Source organism: Macaca mulatta, chromosome 1 (genome assembly GCF_049350105.2).
Source record: "Macaca mulatta isolate MMU2019108-1 chromosome 1, T2T-MMU8v2.0, whole genome shotgun sequence".
Lineage (NCBI taxonomy): Eukaryota > Metazoa > Chordata > Mammalia > Primates > Cercopithecidae > Macaca > Macaca mulatta.
Genome location: NC_133406.1, coordinates 147046579 through 147063534, shown reverse-complemented (window position 1 = coordinate 147063534; position 16956 = coordinate 147046579). Strand labels below are relative to the sequence as shown.

The 16956-nt window shown below is 38.2% G+C and overlaps 1 protein-coding gene across 3 annotated transcripts in view; it reads left to right on the top strand.

Moving 5' to 3' along the window:
* The window catches only part of CCDC18 (coiled-coil domain containing 18), a 114523-nt gene that overhangs the window by 59862 nt on the left and 37705 nt on the right, over positions 1 to 16956 (top strand). For all 3 annotated transcript variants that reach the window (XM_077952940.1, XM_077952936.1, XM_028847494.2), the window contains 3 exons: positions 3 to 216; positions 6430 to 6529; positions 7087 to 7203. In XM_077952940.1, coding sequence (XP_077809066.1) covers positions 3 to 216; positions 6430 to 6529; positions 7087 to 7203 — 431 coding nt within the window. The remainder of the gene's footprint in view (positions 1 to 2; positions 217 to 6429; positions 6530 to 7086; positions 7204 to 16956) is intronic.

Sequence of the window (16956 nt, the reverse complement as noted above, 5' to 3'; positions counted from 1 at the left end):
AGTAAAGGAGTTAGAAAAGTTACAGCACAGTACTGAAACTGAACTAACAGAAGCCTTGCAAAAACGGGAAGCACTTGAGACTGAACTACAAAATGCTCATGGAGAATTAAAAAGTACTTTAAGACAACTCCAGGAATTGAGAGATGTACTACAGAAGGCTCAGTTATCATTAGAGGAAAAATACACTACTATAAAGGATCTCACAGCTGAACTTAGGTGAGTTAAATAAGAAATGATATCACAATTATAAGTCCTTGGATAATACAATAAAATGTGTTGTTGCATTCTAGATGTCTATATTTCTCAACTGCCTTTGGCTCACTTTGGCTCATCCCAGCCAGCCTATCCCATGCCTTATCTAACTAATTCAGCTGTTGTTGGCCACCAAAACTTTCATCCTCAGTCTTTAGACCATTTTATACTGGCCCTAGTGGTAAAAAATGATTGGGCAAGCATATAGCAGTGGCTAACAGCAGGAGGATATTAATAATGATAATATTGTTCTTTGTATTAAGTCCTTATTTTATGACAGGACTATACCAGGGACTTCACATATGATCTCACTCATTTCCTTACAACACACCTATTAGAAACATATATCACCTTTTTAATAGTTGAGAAGCCTGAGGCCTTGAGAAAAATAAAATGCCCCAAGTCATACCAGTAGTAGAGTCTAGAGAAGGGAGTTAAACACAAGTCTGTCCAACTCTAAAGTCTGGGATCTTAGATTAGCAGTATAACATAAACTGCTATGCCGACACACGTATAGTGAGTAGAGGCGGACAGCCAGATTAGAGCCAAAGTATGGGAAATAGATTCAGAAAAGGAAAAGAGAATTGCAAATTAGGATGTAAAATGTGAAATAAAAGAACAGGATAAAGAGCAACAAGATAACCCAGAAACTTAGATATTGTACCACAGAATTCAGTGTAGGGCCTCCTTCTCTTCTGTATCCACAAACTCATCCTTGGTAAATTTCATGTAGCTTTAAATACTATGCGTCAGACACTTCCAAACCTGTTTCTCCAGTATTGACCTTTTCCTGTAACTCCAGAGTCAATATCCAACTACTGAGTTGTTATCTCCATTTGGATATTTTTAAGAGACATCTCAGACTTGGCCAAAATAGGACTCATATATTTCCTCATAACCCTACCCTTCCCCTAACTCAGTATCATGCAGTTGCTCAAACTACAGATATGTAAGATTTTTCTTGTTCTCTCTTTCTATCCCTTTTTTCATCCAGTGTATTAGCAAGCCATGTCAACTTTATTTCCAAAACATACTCTTTTTTTTTTCAGACAGTCTTGCCCAGGTTGGAGTGCAGTGGCATGATCTCAGCTCACTGCAGCCTCCGCCTCCCATTCAAGAAATTCTCCTGCCTCAGCTAGTAACTGGGATTACAGGCACCTGCCACCACGCTCGGCTAATTTTTGAATTGTTGATAGAGGCAGGGTTTTGCTGTGTTAGCCAGACTGTTCTTGAACTCCTGACCTCAGGTGATCCATCCACCTGGGCCTCCCAAACTGCTGGGATTACAGGCATGAGCCACTGCACCCAGCCCCAAAACATATTATTAAATCCATTGATTTCCTGGCCTCTTTTCTGTTATCCTTAGCACAAAGCATCATCTCTTACCTGGTCTGTTGCTGTGGCTTCCTAACTGGGCTGTCTGCTTACAATCTTGACCCCCTCCCAACAATCCATTTTCCAAAAACAGATTTAAGTTTATTATTTAAAACATAAATTAGGCCAGGCACGGTGGCTCACGCCTGTAATCTCAGCACTTTGGGAGGCCGAGGCAGGCAGATCACAAGGTCAGGAGTTCAAAACCAGCCTGGCCAATATGGTGAAGCCCCGTCTCTACTAAAAATACAAAAATTAGCCAATTGTGGTGGCAGGCGCATGTAGTCTTAGCTACTTAGGAGGCTGAGGCAGGAGAATTGCTTGAACCTGGAGGTGGAGGTTGCAGTGAGCCAAGACTGAGCTAAGATCTACTCTAGCCTGGGTGACAGAGCGAGACTCCATCTCAAAAAAAAAAAAGTAAATTAGATCATATTGCTTAACTACTCAAACCTTCTAATGGCTTTCTAAAACCTTCAGAATAAAATCCAAACTCCTTCGCAGATGAAAATAAAAACTACATTGATATATATCACTTCATACCCACTAAGGATGGTCATTTTTAAAAAACAAAAAATAGAAAAGAACAAGTGTTAGCAAGTGCGGAAAAAAAATGGAACCCTCATTCATTGCTGGTGGGAATCTAAAATGGTGCAGCCACTATAGAAAACACTTTAGCCTTCCTCAGTAAGTTGAATGTAGAGTTACCACATGACCCAGTAATTCTATTCCTAGTTTTGTACTCAAAAGGGTTGAAAACAGGTATCTAAGCAAAAATTGTTTACAAAGTAAGCCAAAAAGTGAAAACAGTCCAAATGTTCATCATCAGATAAATGGATAAACAAAATATAGTGTCTTAGTCCGTTTTCATGCTGCTGATAAAGACATACCCAAGACTGGGCAATTTACAAAAGAAAAGTTTAGTGGACTTACAGTTCCACATGGCTGGGGAGGCCTCACAATCATGGTGGAAGGTGAAAGACACATCTCATATGGTGGCAGACAAGAGAAGAGAGCTTGTGCAGGGAAACTCCCCTTTATAAAACCATCAGATCTTGTGAGACTTATTCACTCTCGTGAGAACAGCATGGGAAAGACCTGCCCCCACGATTCAGTTACCTCCCACTGGGTCTCTCCCACAACACGTGGGAATTCAAGATGAGATTGAGGTGGGGACACAGCCAAACTATATCATTCCGCCTCAGCTCCTCCCAAATCTCATGTCCTCACATTTCAAAACAAATCATGCCTTTCCAACAGTCTCTCAAAGTGTTAATTCATTTGAGCATTAACTCAAAAGTCCAAAGTCTCATCTGAGACAAGGCAAATCCCTTCTGCCTATGAGCCTGTAAAATCAAAAGCAAGTTACTTTCTTCCTAGATACAGTTGGGGCACAGACGTTGGGTAAATACACCCATTCCAAATGGTAGAAATTGGCCAAAACAAAGGGGCTACAGGCCCCATGCTAGTCCGAAATTCAGCAGGGCAGTCACATCTTAAAGCTCCAAAATGATCTCTTTTGACTCCATGTCTCACATCCAGGTCACACTGATGCAAGAGGTAGGTTCCCGTGGTCTTGGGCAGCTCCACCCCTGTAGCTTTGTAGGCTACAGCCTTTCTCCTGGCTGCTTTCATGGACTGGCATTGAGTGTCTGTGGCCTTTCCAGGCGCACAGTGCAAGTTGTCAGTGCATCTGTTATTCTGGGGTTCTGGAGGATGGTGGCCCTCCCTCTTCTCACAGCTCCACCAGGCAGCGCCCCAGTGGGGGACTCTGTATGGGGGTGCCCACCCTACATTTCCCTTCTGCACTTCCCTAGCAGAGGCTCTCCATGAGGGCCCTGCCTCAGCAGCAAACTTCTGCCTGGACAACCAGGCCTTTCCATACATCCTCTGAAATCTAGGTAGAGGTTCCCAAACCTCAGTTCATGACTTCTGTGTTCTCACAGGTTCAACATTGGGTAGAAGCTGCCAAGGCATGGGGCTCACACCCTCTGAAGCCATGGCCCGTGCTCCGTGTTGGCCTTTTTCAGCCACAGCTAGGGTGGCTGAGATGCAGGGCACCAAGTCCCTAGGCTGCACACAGCATGGTGACCCTGGATCCCACCCATGAAACCGTTGTTTCCTCCTAGGCCTCCAGGCCTGTGATGGGAGAGGCTGCTGCAAAGACCTCTGACATGCCCTGGAGACATTTTCCCCATTGTCTTGGGGATTAACATTCGTCTCCTTGTTACTTATGCAAATTTCTGTAGCCAGCTTGAATTTCTCCTCAGAAAATGGGATTTTCTTTTCTATCACACTCAGGTGACCTCTTGGGTGCTTTGTTGCTTAGAAATTTCTTCCACCAGATACCCTAAATCATCTCTCTGAAGTTCAATATTCCACAAATCTCTAGGGCAGGGGCAAAATGCCACCAGTCTCTTTGCTAAAACTTAAGAGTCACCTTTGCTCCAGTTCTCAACAAGTTCCTTATTTCTCTCCAAGACCACCTCATTCTGGACTTCATTGTCCATATTGCTATCAGCATTTTGGTCAAAACCATTGAACAAGTTTCTGGGAAGTTCCAAACTTTCCCACATTTTCCTGTATTATTCTGAGCCCACCAAATTGTTCCAACCCTTACCTGTTACCCAGTTCCAAAGTCACTTCCATATCTATAGTAGTGCCCCACTTTACTGGTACCAATTTACTGTATTAGTGAGTTTTCACGCTGCTGAAAAAGACATACCTGAGACTGGGTGATTAACAAAAGAAAGAGGTTTAATGGAATCACAGTTCTACGTGGCTGGGGAGGCCTCACAATCATGGTGGAAGTGAAAGGCACATCTCACATGGTAGCAGACAAGAGAACTTGTGCAAGGAACCTCCTATTTTTAAAACCATCAGATCTTATGAGACTTATTCACTGTCATGAGAATAACACGAGAAAGACCTGCCCCCTGATTCAGTTACCTCCCACTGGGTCTCTCCTAAACATGTGGAATTCAAGATGAGATTTGGTGGGAACACAGCCAAACCATATCATATAGTGTATCCATACAAAGAATATTATTCAGTTATAAAAAGGAATAAAATACTGATACATGGTACAAAGTGCATGAACTTTGAAAACATTATGCTAAGTGAAAGGAGCCAGACACATGATGCATAATTCCATTTATATGAAATATTGAGAATTGGCAAATTCATAGGGAAAGAAAGATTAGTGATTGCCAGGGACTAGGGGAAGGGAGAATGGAAAATAAATGCTAATGAGTATGAAGTTCTTTGTGGGGGACCAATGGAAAAATACTGGACATAGATAGTGGTGATGGTTACATAACATTATGAATACACTTAATGCTTCTGAACTGTGCACTTTAAAATGGTTAAAATGGTAACTTTTATGTTACATGAATTTTACCACAGTTAAAAAAATCCAAGTTCCTTATCTTGGAGTACAAAGCCCTATGTGGTCTGGTTCCTGTCTACTTCTCTGGCCTCATTTCATACAACTCTCCTTGCTCCTGACATTTTTCTCATAGTTTACACTTACCAAGTTTGCTTCTACCATGGAATCTTGGCCATAGCTGTTTCTTTTTACTGGGATAACAGTTATATGGTCAGCTTCTTGTTGTCTTTCACATTACTTCAGAGAGAAGCCTTCTCTGACTACTCACTCTAAAGTAGCCACCCAGTCACTACTTCATCACACAATTAATGCTCTAATATAGCACTTAATATTATATTTTTCTTACTTAGGTATTTATAGTCTGTCTTTTCTCCTGGACCTATTAGAGTGTAAACTCAGATCAGAAACATTTATCTTTTTTACTATTAAATCCACAGCACTTAGAACCCTGGCATATAGGAAACATCCAGTAAATATTTGCAGAATCAATAAGTAAATGAAAACATGAAACATGTAAACAGTGAAATATTAAGTTCTAGCTAACAGATGAATCGTGGAAGCTCCACTATTTGCATAGATAGAAATTAGAGTTTTCTTTAATTTCATACTGTTTTTAGAATATTAGTTTTAGCCTTGTGTTATACCTCTTAAGATTTTTAGAAGAATATTAAAAACAACTCATTAAAGAAGTTCAAAATTTTCTTTTAAAAATTAGTACCCTTATCAGTACTGTTTCATGTTTCAGACTGGAAAATCATATGAAGATTTTCAAGATCAACATTTTCAGCCTTTGTCTTATCAGAACTTAGAGTTTCAAATTATTCTCTGATCACAGGCTTTACTTTGGTAAAAGCCTTAAAATTGTGTCAGTATTAAGCATTTTATAATATAAGGCCATACATAAATTAGGGTTTAAGAGGGCTTAGAATTTGTAATACGTTAATATTAGATTTAAGTGTTTTTTTATATGTAAGGCATCATTTTGAGTAACATCCTCATGAGAAATACTATGGTTAAATGCCTCATTCAATTGTAATAAAGTCACAGCTGTTATATGTAAAAGACTTTGAAACACTCGCTTGATCTGTGTATGAAAAAATGTGGATATGTATTTTTAAAAATTCTTATCGTTCAATCTTGGAGTCCTGGGAGTGCTTTAACAATTAGCTTAAATTATCTGTAATACCACAATGTGAGTTAACTTTTACCCTTTTAGAATACCCTTTATTAAATTAATTGTATTGATGTCAATCTTTTTCTTTATCTATTATTCCTTTAATTTGACCCTTTCAATCTGACTTGATTGCATATATTATTTTGCTTTTAATTTATAGAAGAGGTAACCTGGTTGACCTAACTTTTTAAAATTATAATATTCCTACTATCTGTTTTGATCTTTTTCCTTTGATACATTGTAGAGAATGCAAGATGGAGATTGAAGACAAAAAGCAGGAGCTCCTTGAAATGGATCAGGCACTTAAGGAGAGAAATTGGGAACTAAAGCAAAGAGCAGCTCAGGTTGATTTTTCTTGATTATATTTTAGTGAAGTTTTCTGTTATGACACAGTCCACAGGATTTGAGAGGTCATCAATTTTTGGTAAAATGGGCATTTTTATAGCATATAGCATAGAGATATGTAATCTCTATCTTGATATTTTTCTAGCAAGTAGATTTTGAAAATGAAGATTTGCTTAGTATCTGAACCTTTTGATCTCTTATATTACCCTATATCAGAAGCAGCTAAGTGTTGGAGGAACAAAAATATTTGGAAGGCATTATTTAGCACTTTTTATCCAGCATAAAATGAAGTCTGAATTATTTGTCATTTATGAACACAACTATATTTTATTGTTTCTATAATGTATATGGATTGAATGTCAGTGTGTATTGTTAAAAAAAATGTATATGAGGCTCATGAACCAGTATTAGTAAACAATGATTATTTTTCCCATTTAAAAATAATTTGAAATGAGTTTATACTTGTTATACTTGCAATAAACAATTACAAAGCCTATTCTAAGCATATAAGTTTTTGTATCAGAACAAAATTGAACAATTTAAGGTTATTTTTTAGGTTACACATTTGGATATGACTATTCGCGAACACAGAGGAGAAATGGAACAAAAAATAATTAAATTAGAAGGTACCCTGGAGAAATCAGAATTGGAACTTAAAGAATGTAACAAACAGGTAAATTATTTTAAAATTACATATTTTAAATTATTTTTTTAAAAATTTAAACTGTAACTGAAAACACCCCTTCACATAGTGGGTGTTTTTGTTTGTTTGTTTGTTTGTTTGTTTTGAGGCGGAGTCTCGCTCTGTAGCCCAGGCTGGAGTGCAGTGCATCTGATCATACCTCACTGCAGCCTTGAGTTCCTGGGCTCAAACAATCCTCTTGCCTTGGTTTCCCCAAAGCTTTGGGATTACAGGCGTGAGCTACCACACTCTGTGGATCTTTCACTTCTTGATTAAATTTCTTCCTAGATACTTTAATTTTTTGTAGCTGCTTTAAATAGGATTGCCTTCTTGATTTCTTTTTCAGATTGATTGCTTTTAGTGTACAGAAATGCTACTGATTTTTGTATGTTAATTTTGTGTCTTTCAACTTGACTGAATTTATCAGTTCTTTTTTTGTTTTTGTTTCTGTTTTGAGACAAGATCTCACTCTGTCATCTGGGCTGGAGGGCAGTGTCGTGATCATAGCTCACTGCCGCCTCAACATCCCAAGCTCAAGTGATCCCTCCACCTCAGTCTCCGAAGTAGCTGGGACTACAGGTGTGCACCACCATGCTTGGCTAATTTTTTAATTTTTTGTAGAAATGGGGTTTTGCCATGTTGCCTAGGTAGGTCTCAAACTCCTGGGCTCAAGCGATTTGCCACCCTCGCTTCCCAAAGTGCTGGGATTACAGGCATGAGACACCATGCCAGCCCTGTTTATCAGTTCTAATAGTTTTTTGGGGGAGTTTTCAGGTTTTTCCAAATATAAGATTATATCCTCTGCAAACAAGGATAATTTAACCTCTCTCTTTCCAGTTTGGATGCCCTTTCTTTCTCTTGTCTAGTTGCTCTAGTCAGGACTCCCAGTATTATACTGAATAATAGTGGTGAAAGTGGGCATACTTGTCTTGTTCTATATTTTAGTGGAAAGACTTTCAGTTTTTCCCTAGTCCTATGATATTAACTATGGGTTTGTTGTAAATGATCTTTACTGTGTTATTTTCCTTTTTTTTCTTTCTTTCTTTTTTTTTTTTTTTTTTTTTTTAAGACGGAGTCTTGCTCTGTCACCCAGGCTGGAGTGCAGTGGCTTGATCTCAGCTCACTGCAACCTCCGCCTCCTGGGTTCAAGCAGTTCTCTGCCTCAGCCTCCCCAGTAGCTGGGATTACAGGTGCCCACCACCACGCTCGGCTAATCTTTGTATTTGTAGTAGAGATGGGGTTTCACCATCTTGGCCAGGCTGGTCTTGAACTCCTGACCTCATGATTTAACACGCCCTGGCCTCCCAAAGTGCTGGGATTACAGGCGTGAGCCACTGTGCCCAGCCTGTTATTTTCCTTCTATACCCAATTTGTTGAGAGCTTTTATCATGAAAATATGTTGAATTTTATCTGATGCTTTTCAATAATGTTTTTAATTTTAATATGAAATTATTATATGGTTTTTGTCCTTGATTCTGTTGATATAATATATCATGTTTAATGATTTGTGTATGTTGAACCGTCTTGGCATTCCTGGGATGAATTCCACTTGGTTATGGTGAACGATCTTTTAAAAATGTTTTTGAATTCAGTTTGATGGTATTTTGTTGTGGATTCTGCATCTGTGTTCATCAGCGATATTGGCCTGTTGTTTTCTGTTTCTGTTATGTCCTTGTCTGGTTTTGGTATCAGCGTAATGCTGGCCTTGTAGAATGAGTTTAGAAGTGGGCCAGGCACGGTGCGTGCCTGTAATCCCAGCACTTTGGGAGGTCAAGGTGGGCAGATTGCCTGAGCTCAGTTCAAGACCAGCCTAGACAACCTGGTGAGACCCCATCTCTACAGAAAATACAAAAATTAGCCAAGTGTGATGGCATGTGCCTGTAGTCCCAGCTACTCAAGAGGCTGAAGTGGAAGGATTGCTTGAGCCTGGGAAGTAGAGTCTGCATTGAGCCATGAGTGCTCAACTGTACCCCAGCCTGGGCGACAGAGTGAAAACCTGTCTCAGAAAAAAAAAAAAGTGTTCCCTCTTTCAGTTTTTTGAAATAGTTTGAGTAGAATTGGTTAGTTTTTCTTTAAATGTTTGGTAGAATTCAGCAGTGAATCTATCAGGTCCTGGGCTTTTCTTTGATGGGTGACTTTTTATTACTGCTTTTATCTCATTGCTTATTATTGTTCTATTCAAGTTTTCTGTTTCTTCATGGTTCAGTCTCAGTAGCTTGTGTGGGCCCAGGAATTTATCCATTTCTTCTAGGTTTTCCAATTTGTTGGTGTGTAGTTGTTCATAATAGTCTGTAGTGATCCTTTGTATTTCTGTGGTATGAGTTGTAATGTTTCCTTTTTCATCTCATTTTATTTATTTGGATTCTTTCTCTTCTTAGTCATCTAAAGGTGTTCGTTAATTTTGTTTATCTTTTCAAGAAATCAACTCTTTGTTTCATTTATCCTCTGTATTGTTTTGTAGTCTCAATTTCATTTATTTTTGCTCTGATCTTTATTATTGCTTTCCTCCTAATAATATTGGGTTTGGCTGTTGCTATTCCAGTGTGGAAAAGGCAGTTCAAGACCAACTTGAACTTACCTTTTGTAGAGACAGGCTATGTTGCCCCTGTGTTGCTCAGGCTCACATTCTTATCAGCACATGGAATTATCCAGAATACATAAATGTATTATGTATTATCCAAAATACATAATATGTTAGGCCACAAAATAAGTCTCATCAAAATTTTAAAGGTAGAAATCCTATCGAATATATTCTCAATGCAATTCTAAAAGCATCATTTTCAGTAATATGTCCAATAATATTTTCAATAATGCTCTTAATTTTAATATGCACCTTTAGGTGCATTGTTTGTTTGAAATTTTTGTATTTTTTTTTTATGTAAGCAGTTATTGCTATAAACTTTCCTCTTTGTACTGCATTCACAGTAGCCCATAGGTTTGGTATATCCATTTTTATTTGTTTCAAGACACTAACATTTTTTTTAAAATTTCTTCACTCACCCTTTGTTCATTCAGGAGCATGTTGTTTACATTTTATGTGTTTGTATAATTTCTGAAGTTCTTCTTCTTATTGATTTCTATTTTTATTCCATAGTGGTTAGATAATATACTTGATAGGATTTCTACCTTTTAAAATTTGATGAGACTTATTTTGTGGCCTAACCTATTTATGTATTCTGGGTAATATTCCATGTGCAGATAAGAATGTGAGCCTGGGCAACATAGTGGGACCCTGTCTCTACAAAAAGTGAAAAGAATTAGCTAGATACGATGATGTGCACTTGTAGTCCCAGCTACTTGGGACTACAGGAGGTTGAGGCTGCGGTGAGCTATGATTGTGCCACTGCACTCCAGCCTGGGCAACCCTGTCACAAAAAAAAAAAAGAAAAGAGAGAAAAGAAAGAATATGTATTCAGCAACAGTGGATGAAATATTCTGTAAATGTCAGTTACAAAATGCCTCTTTGGCCTAGTTTGTAGTTGAACTCTGATGTTTCTTTGTTGATTTTTTCAATCTGGACAATCTGTCCATTACTGAGAGTGGGGTATTGAAGTCCCTGTCTATTGTTTTATTGCAACCACCTATTTGTCCCTTTAGATCTATTAATGTTTGCTTTATATACTCGGGAGCTTTATATGCCTGGGTGCATAGATATTTATATTTATTTATTTATTTATTTTTTTTTTTTGAGATGGAGTCTCGCTGTGTGGCCCAGGCTGGAGTGCAGTGGCCCGATCTCGGCGCCCGGCCGATATTTATAATTTTTATATCCTCTTGCTAACGTGACACATTTATTATTTTATACTGGCCTTGTCTCTTTTTACTGTCTTTGATCTGTGGTCTGTTTTGTCTAAGTATAGCTATTTCTGCTCTTTTTTGATTTCCATTTAAATGGAATATCTTTTTACATTCTTTTACTTTCAGTCTATGTGTGTCTTATGAATTTCTTTTAGGAAGCATATAGTTGGATTTCTTTTTTAATCCATTCACCCACTCTATGTGTTTTAAATGGAAATTTAGTCCAGTTACATTCAATGTTATTATTGATAGGTAAGGATCTGTGCCTTTCTGTTACTTGTTTTTTAGTTGTTTTGCAACTCCTCCCTTTCTTTCCCATTTACTGTCTTTCATTGTGGTTAAATGATTTTTTTCTGGTAGTATGATTAATTGGTTGCTGTTTATTTTTAGTGTATCTCTCACAGGTTTTTGCTTTGTGGTGAGACTTATATAAAACATCCTATTGTTATAACAAGTTATCAAAAACTGGTATCAACTTAACTGTGATAGTAGCAAAAACAACAAAAAAATTAAAAACCTGTGTAATTTAATCTCCTTCTCCTTCACATTTTGAATTTTTGGTGTTCCAATTAAATTTTTATATTGTCTATCTCTGAATAAATTGTTGTAATTATTTTTAATAATTTTGCCTTTTAGTCTTCTTACTAAAGATATAAGTGGTTTACACACCATGATTTCAGTGTTGGTATAACAGTCACATTAGTGGCTGTTTTTCTTAAGTTTGAAGTATTCCCTTTAGCATTTCTTGTAGGACAGGTCTAGTAGTGATAAATTTCCTCAGCTTTTGTTTAGGAAAGTGTCTCTTCTTCATTTCTGAAGGATAACTCTGCTTGGCACAGTATTCATGATTGGCAGGGTTTTTTTTGTTCAACACTGAGTATGTCATCTTATTCCCTCCTGGTCTGTAAGATTTCTGCCGAGGAGTCTGCTACCAGGCATATTGGATCTTCCTTATATATTATTTGCTTCTTTTTTCTCACTGCTTTCAGGATCCTGTCTTTGTCTTTGATCTTTGAGAGTTTCATTATAATATGTCTTAGGGTGTTATTATTTGGGTTGAATCTGATTAACGATCTTTGACCTCTTTATACCTGCATATTTATACCTTTCCTCAGGTTTGGAAATTTTTCTGTTGTTTCCTTATAAAAACTTTCTACCCCTTTGTCTTTCTCAGTTCCCTCTTTAACTCCAATAATTCAAATATTTGCTTTTTTGATGTTGTCCCAAAGATCCCATAAGCTTTGTTTATTCCTTTTTATTCCATTTTTCCTCCTCTCACTGTCTAGTCTGTCTGTCTATCTATCTATCTATCTTTATCTATCTGTCTAATTAACTAACATGGGGTCTCTGTTACCCAGAGGTGGAGTGCAGTGGCACAATCATAGCTCAGTGTCGCGTTTACCACCTGGGCTCAAAGAATCCTCCCACTTCCTCCTTGTGAGTAGCTAAGATTACAGGTGCATGCAACCACACCTGGCTAATTAAAAAAAATATTTTTTGGGGGGATGGAGTTTCACTATGTGACTCAGTCTGGTCTCAAACTCCTGGGCTCAAGTGATCCTCTCAGCCTACTGAGTACCTGGGATTACAGGTGTGAGCCACCATCCTCAGCTCGGATTATATACTTTTTTTTTTTTAATTATACTTTAAGTTCTAGGGTACATGTGCATAACGTGCAGGTTTGTTACATATGTATACTTGTGCCATGTTGGTGTGCTGCACCCATCAACTTGTCAGCACCCATCAACTCATCATTTACATCAGGTATAACTCCCAATGCAATCCCTCTCCCCTCCCCCCTCCCCATAATAGGCCCTAGTATGTGATGTTCCCCTTCCCAAGTCCAAGTGATCTCATTGTTCAGTTCCCACCTATGAGTGAGAACATGCAGTGTTTGGTTTTCTGTTCTTGCAATAGCTTGCTGAGAATGATGGTTTCCAGCTGCATCCATGTCCCTACAAAGGACACAAACTCATCCTTTTTTATGGCTGCATAGTATTCCATGGTGTATATGTGCCACATTTTCTTTTTTTTCTTTTTTTTTTTTTTAAATTTATTATTATTATACTTTAAGTTGTAGGGTACATGTGCATAACGTGCAGGTTTGTTACATATGTATACTTGTGCCATGTTGGTGTGCTGCACCCATCAACTCATCATTTACATCAGGTATAACTCCCAATGCAATCCCTCCCCCCTCCCCCCTCCCCATGATAGGCCCCTGTGTGTGATGTTCCCCTTCCTGAGTCCAAGTGATCTTATTGTTCAGTTCCCACCTATGAGTGAGAACATGTGGTGTTTGGTTTTCTGTTCTTGTGATAGTTTGCTAAGAATGATGGTTTCCAGCTGCATCCATGGCCCTACAAAGGACGCAAACTCATCCTTTTTGATGGCTGCATAGTATTCCATGGTGTATATGTGCCACATTTTCTTAATCCAATCTGTCACTGATGGACATTTGGGTTGATTCCAAGTCTTTGCTATTGTGAATAGTGCTGCAATAAACATACGTGTGCATGTGTCTTTATAGAAGCATAATTTATAATCCTTTGGGTATATACCCAGTAATGGGATGGCTGGGTCATATGGTACATCTAGTTCTAGATCCTTGAGGAATCGCCATACTGTTTTCCATAATGGTTGAACTAGTTTACAATCCCACCAACAGTGTAAAAGTGTTCCTATTTCTCCACATCCTCTCCAGCACCTGTTGTTTCCTGACTTTTTAATGATCGCCATTCTAACTGGTGTGAGATGGTATCTCATTGTGGTTTTGATTTGCATTTCTCTGATGGCCAGTGATGATGAGCATTTTTTCATGTGTCTGTTGGCTGTATGAATGTCTTCTTTTGAGAAATGTCTGTTCATATCCTTTGCCCACTTTTTGATGGGGTTGTTTGTTTTTTTCTTGTAAATTTGTTTGAGTTCTTTGTAGGTTCTGGATATTAGCCCTTTGTCAGATGAGTAGATTGCAAAAATTTTCTCCCATTCTGTAGGTTGCCTGTTCACTCTGATGGTAGTTTCTTTTGCTGTGCAGAAGCTCTTTAATTTAATGAGATCCCATTTGTCAATTTTGGCTTTTGCTGCCGTTACTTTTGGTGTTTTAGACATGAAGTCTTTGCCCATGCCTATGTCCTGAATGGTACTACCTAGGTTTTCCTCTAGGATTTTTATGGTATTAGGTCTAACATTTAAGTCTCTAATCCATCTTGAATTAATTTTCGTATAAGGAGTAAGGAAAGGATCCAGTTTCAGCTTTCTACTTATGGCTAGCCAATTTTCCCAGCACCATTTATTAAATAGGGAATCCTTTCCCCATTTCTTGTTTCTCTCAGGTTTGTCAAAGATCAGATGGCTGTAGATGTGTGGTATTATTTCTGAGGACTCTGTTCTGTTCCATTGGTCTATATCTCTGTTTTGGTACCAGTACCATGCTGTTTTGGTTACTGTAGCCTTGTAGTATAGTTTGAAGTCAGGTAGCGTGATGCCTCCAGCTTTGTTCTTTTGACTTAGGATTGTCTTCGCAATGCGGGCTCTTTTTTGGTTCCATATGAACTTTAAAGCAGTTTTTTCCAATTCTGTGAAGAAACTCATTGGTAGCTTGATGGGGATGGCATTGAATCTATAAATTGCCTTGGGCAGTATGGCCATTTTCACGATATTGATTCTTCCTATCCATGAGCATGGTATGTTCTTCCATTTGTTTGTGTCCTCTTTTATTTCACTGAGCAGTGGTTTGTAGTTCTCCTTGAAGAGGTCCTTTACATCCCTTGTAAGTTGGATTCCTAGGTATTTTATTGTCTTTGAAGCAATTGTGAATGGAAGTTCATTCCTGATTTGGCTCTCTGTTTGTCTGTTACTGGTGTATAAGAATGCTTGTGATTTTTGCACATTAATTTTGTATCCTGAGACTTTGCTGAAGTTGCTTATCAGCTTAAGGAGATTTTGGGCTGAGACCATGGGGTTTTCTAAATATACAATCATGTCATCTGCAAACAGGGACAGTTTGACTTCTTCTTTTCCTAACTGAATACCCTTGATTTCTTTCTCTTGCCTGATTGCCCTAGCCAGAACTTCCAACACTATGTTGAATAGGAGTGGTGAGAGAGGGCATCCCTGTCTTGTGCCAGTTTTCAAAGGGAATTTTTCCAGTTTTTGCCCATTCAGTATGATATTGGCTGTGGGTTTGTCATAAATAGCTCTTATTATTTTGAGGTACGTTCCATCAATACCGAATTTATTGAGCGTTTTTAGCATGAAGGGCTGTTGAATTTTGTCAAAAGCCTTTTCTGCATCTATTGAGATAATCATGTGGTTCTTGTCTTTGGTTCTGTTTATATGCTGGATTATGTTTATTGATTTGCGAATGTTGAACCAGCCTTGCATCCCAGGGATGAAGCCCACTTGATCATGGTGGATAAGCTTTTTGATGTGTTGCTGAATCCGGTTTGCCAGTATTTTATTGAGGATTTTTGCATCGATGTTCATCAGGGATATTGGTCTAAAATTCTCTTTTTTTGTTGTGTCTCTGCCAGGCTTTGGTATCAGGATGATGTTGGCCTCATAAAATGAGTTAGGGAGGATTCCCTCTTTTTCTGTTGATTGGAATAGTTTCAGAAGGAATGGTACCAACTCCTCCTTGTACCTCTGGTAGAATTCAGCTGTGAATCCATCTGGTCCTGGACTTTTTTTGGTTGGTAGGCTATTAATTATTGCCTCAATTTCAAAGCCTGCTATTGGTCTATTCAGGGATTCAACTTCTTCCTGGTTTAGTCTTGGAAGAGTGTAAGTGTCCAGGAAATTATCCATTTCTTCTAGATTTTCCAGTTTATTTGCATAGAGGTGTTTATAGTATTCTCTGATGGTAGTTTGTATTTCTGTGGGGTCGGTGGTGATATCCCCTTTATCATTTTTAATTGCGTCGATTTGATTCTTCTCTCTTTTCTTCTTTATTAGTCTTGCTAGTGGTCTGTCAATTTTGTTGATCTTTTCAAAAAACCAACTCCTGGATTCATTGATTTTTTGGAGAGTTTTTTGTGTCTCTATCTCCTTCAGTTCTGCTCTGATCTTAGTTATTTCTAGCCTTCTGCTAGCTTTCGAATGTGTTTGCTCTTGCTTCTCTAGTTCTTTTAATTGTGATGTTAGAGTGTCAATTTTAGATCTTTCCTGCTTTCTCTTGTGGGCATTTAGTGCTATAAATTTCCCTCTACACACTGCTTTAAATGTGTCCCAGAGATTCTGGTATGTTGTATCTTTGTTCTCATTGGTTTCAAAGAACATCTTTATTTCTGCCTTCATTTCGTGATGTACCCAGTAGTCATTCAGGAGCAGGTTGTTCAGTTTCCATGTAGTTGAGCGGTTTTGATTGAGTTTCTTAGTCCTGAGTTCTAGTTTGATTGCACTGTGGTCTGAGAGACAGTTTGTTATAATTTCTGTTCTTGTACATTTGCTGAGGAGTGCTTTACTTCCAATTACGTGGTCGATTTTGGAGTAAGTACGATGTGGTGCTGAGAAGAATGTATATTCTGTTGATTTGGGGTGGAGAGTTCTACAGATGTCTATTAGGTCTGCTTGCTGCAGAGATGAGTTCAATTCCTGGATATCCTTGTTAACTTTCTGTCTCGTTGATCTGTCTAATGTTGACAGTGGAGTGTTGAAGTCTCCCATTATTATTGTATGGGAGTCTAAGTCTCTTTGTAAGTCTCTAAGGACTTGCTTGATGAATCTGGGTGCTCCTGTATTGGGTGCATATATATTTAGGATAGTTAGCTCTTCCTGTTGAATTGATCCCTTTACCATTATGTAATGGCCTTCTTTGTCTCTTTTGATCTTTGATGTGTTAAAGTCTGTTTTATCAGAGACTAGTATTGCAACCCCCGCTTTTTTTTGTTCTCCATTTGCTTGGTAAATCTTCCTCCATCCCTTTATTTTGAGCCTATGTATGTC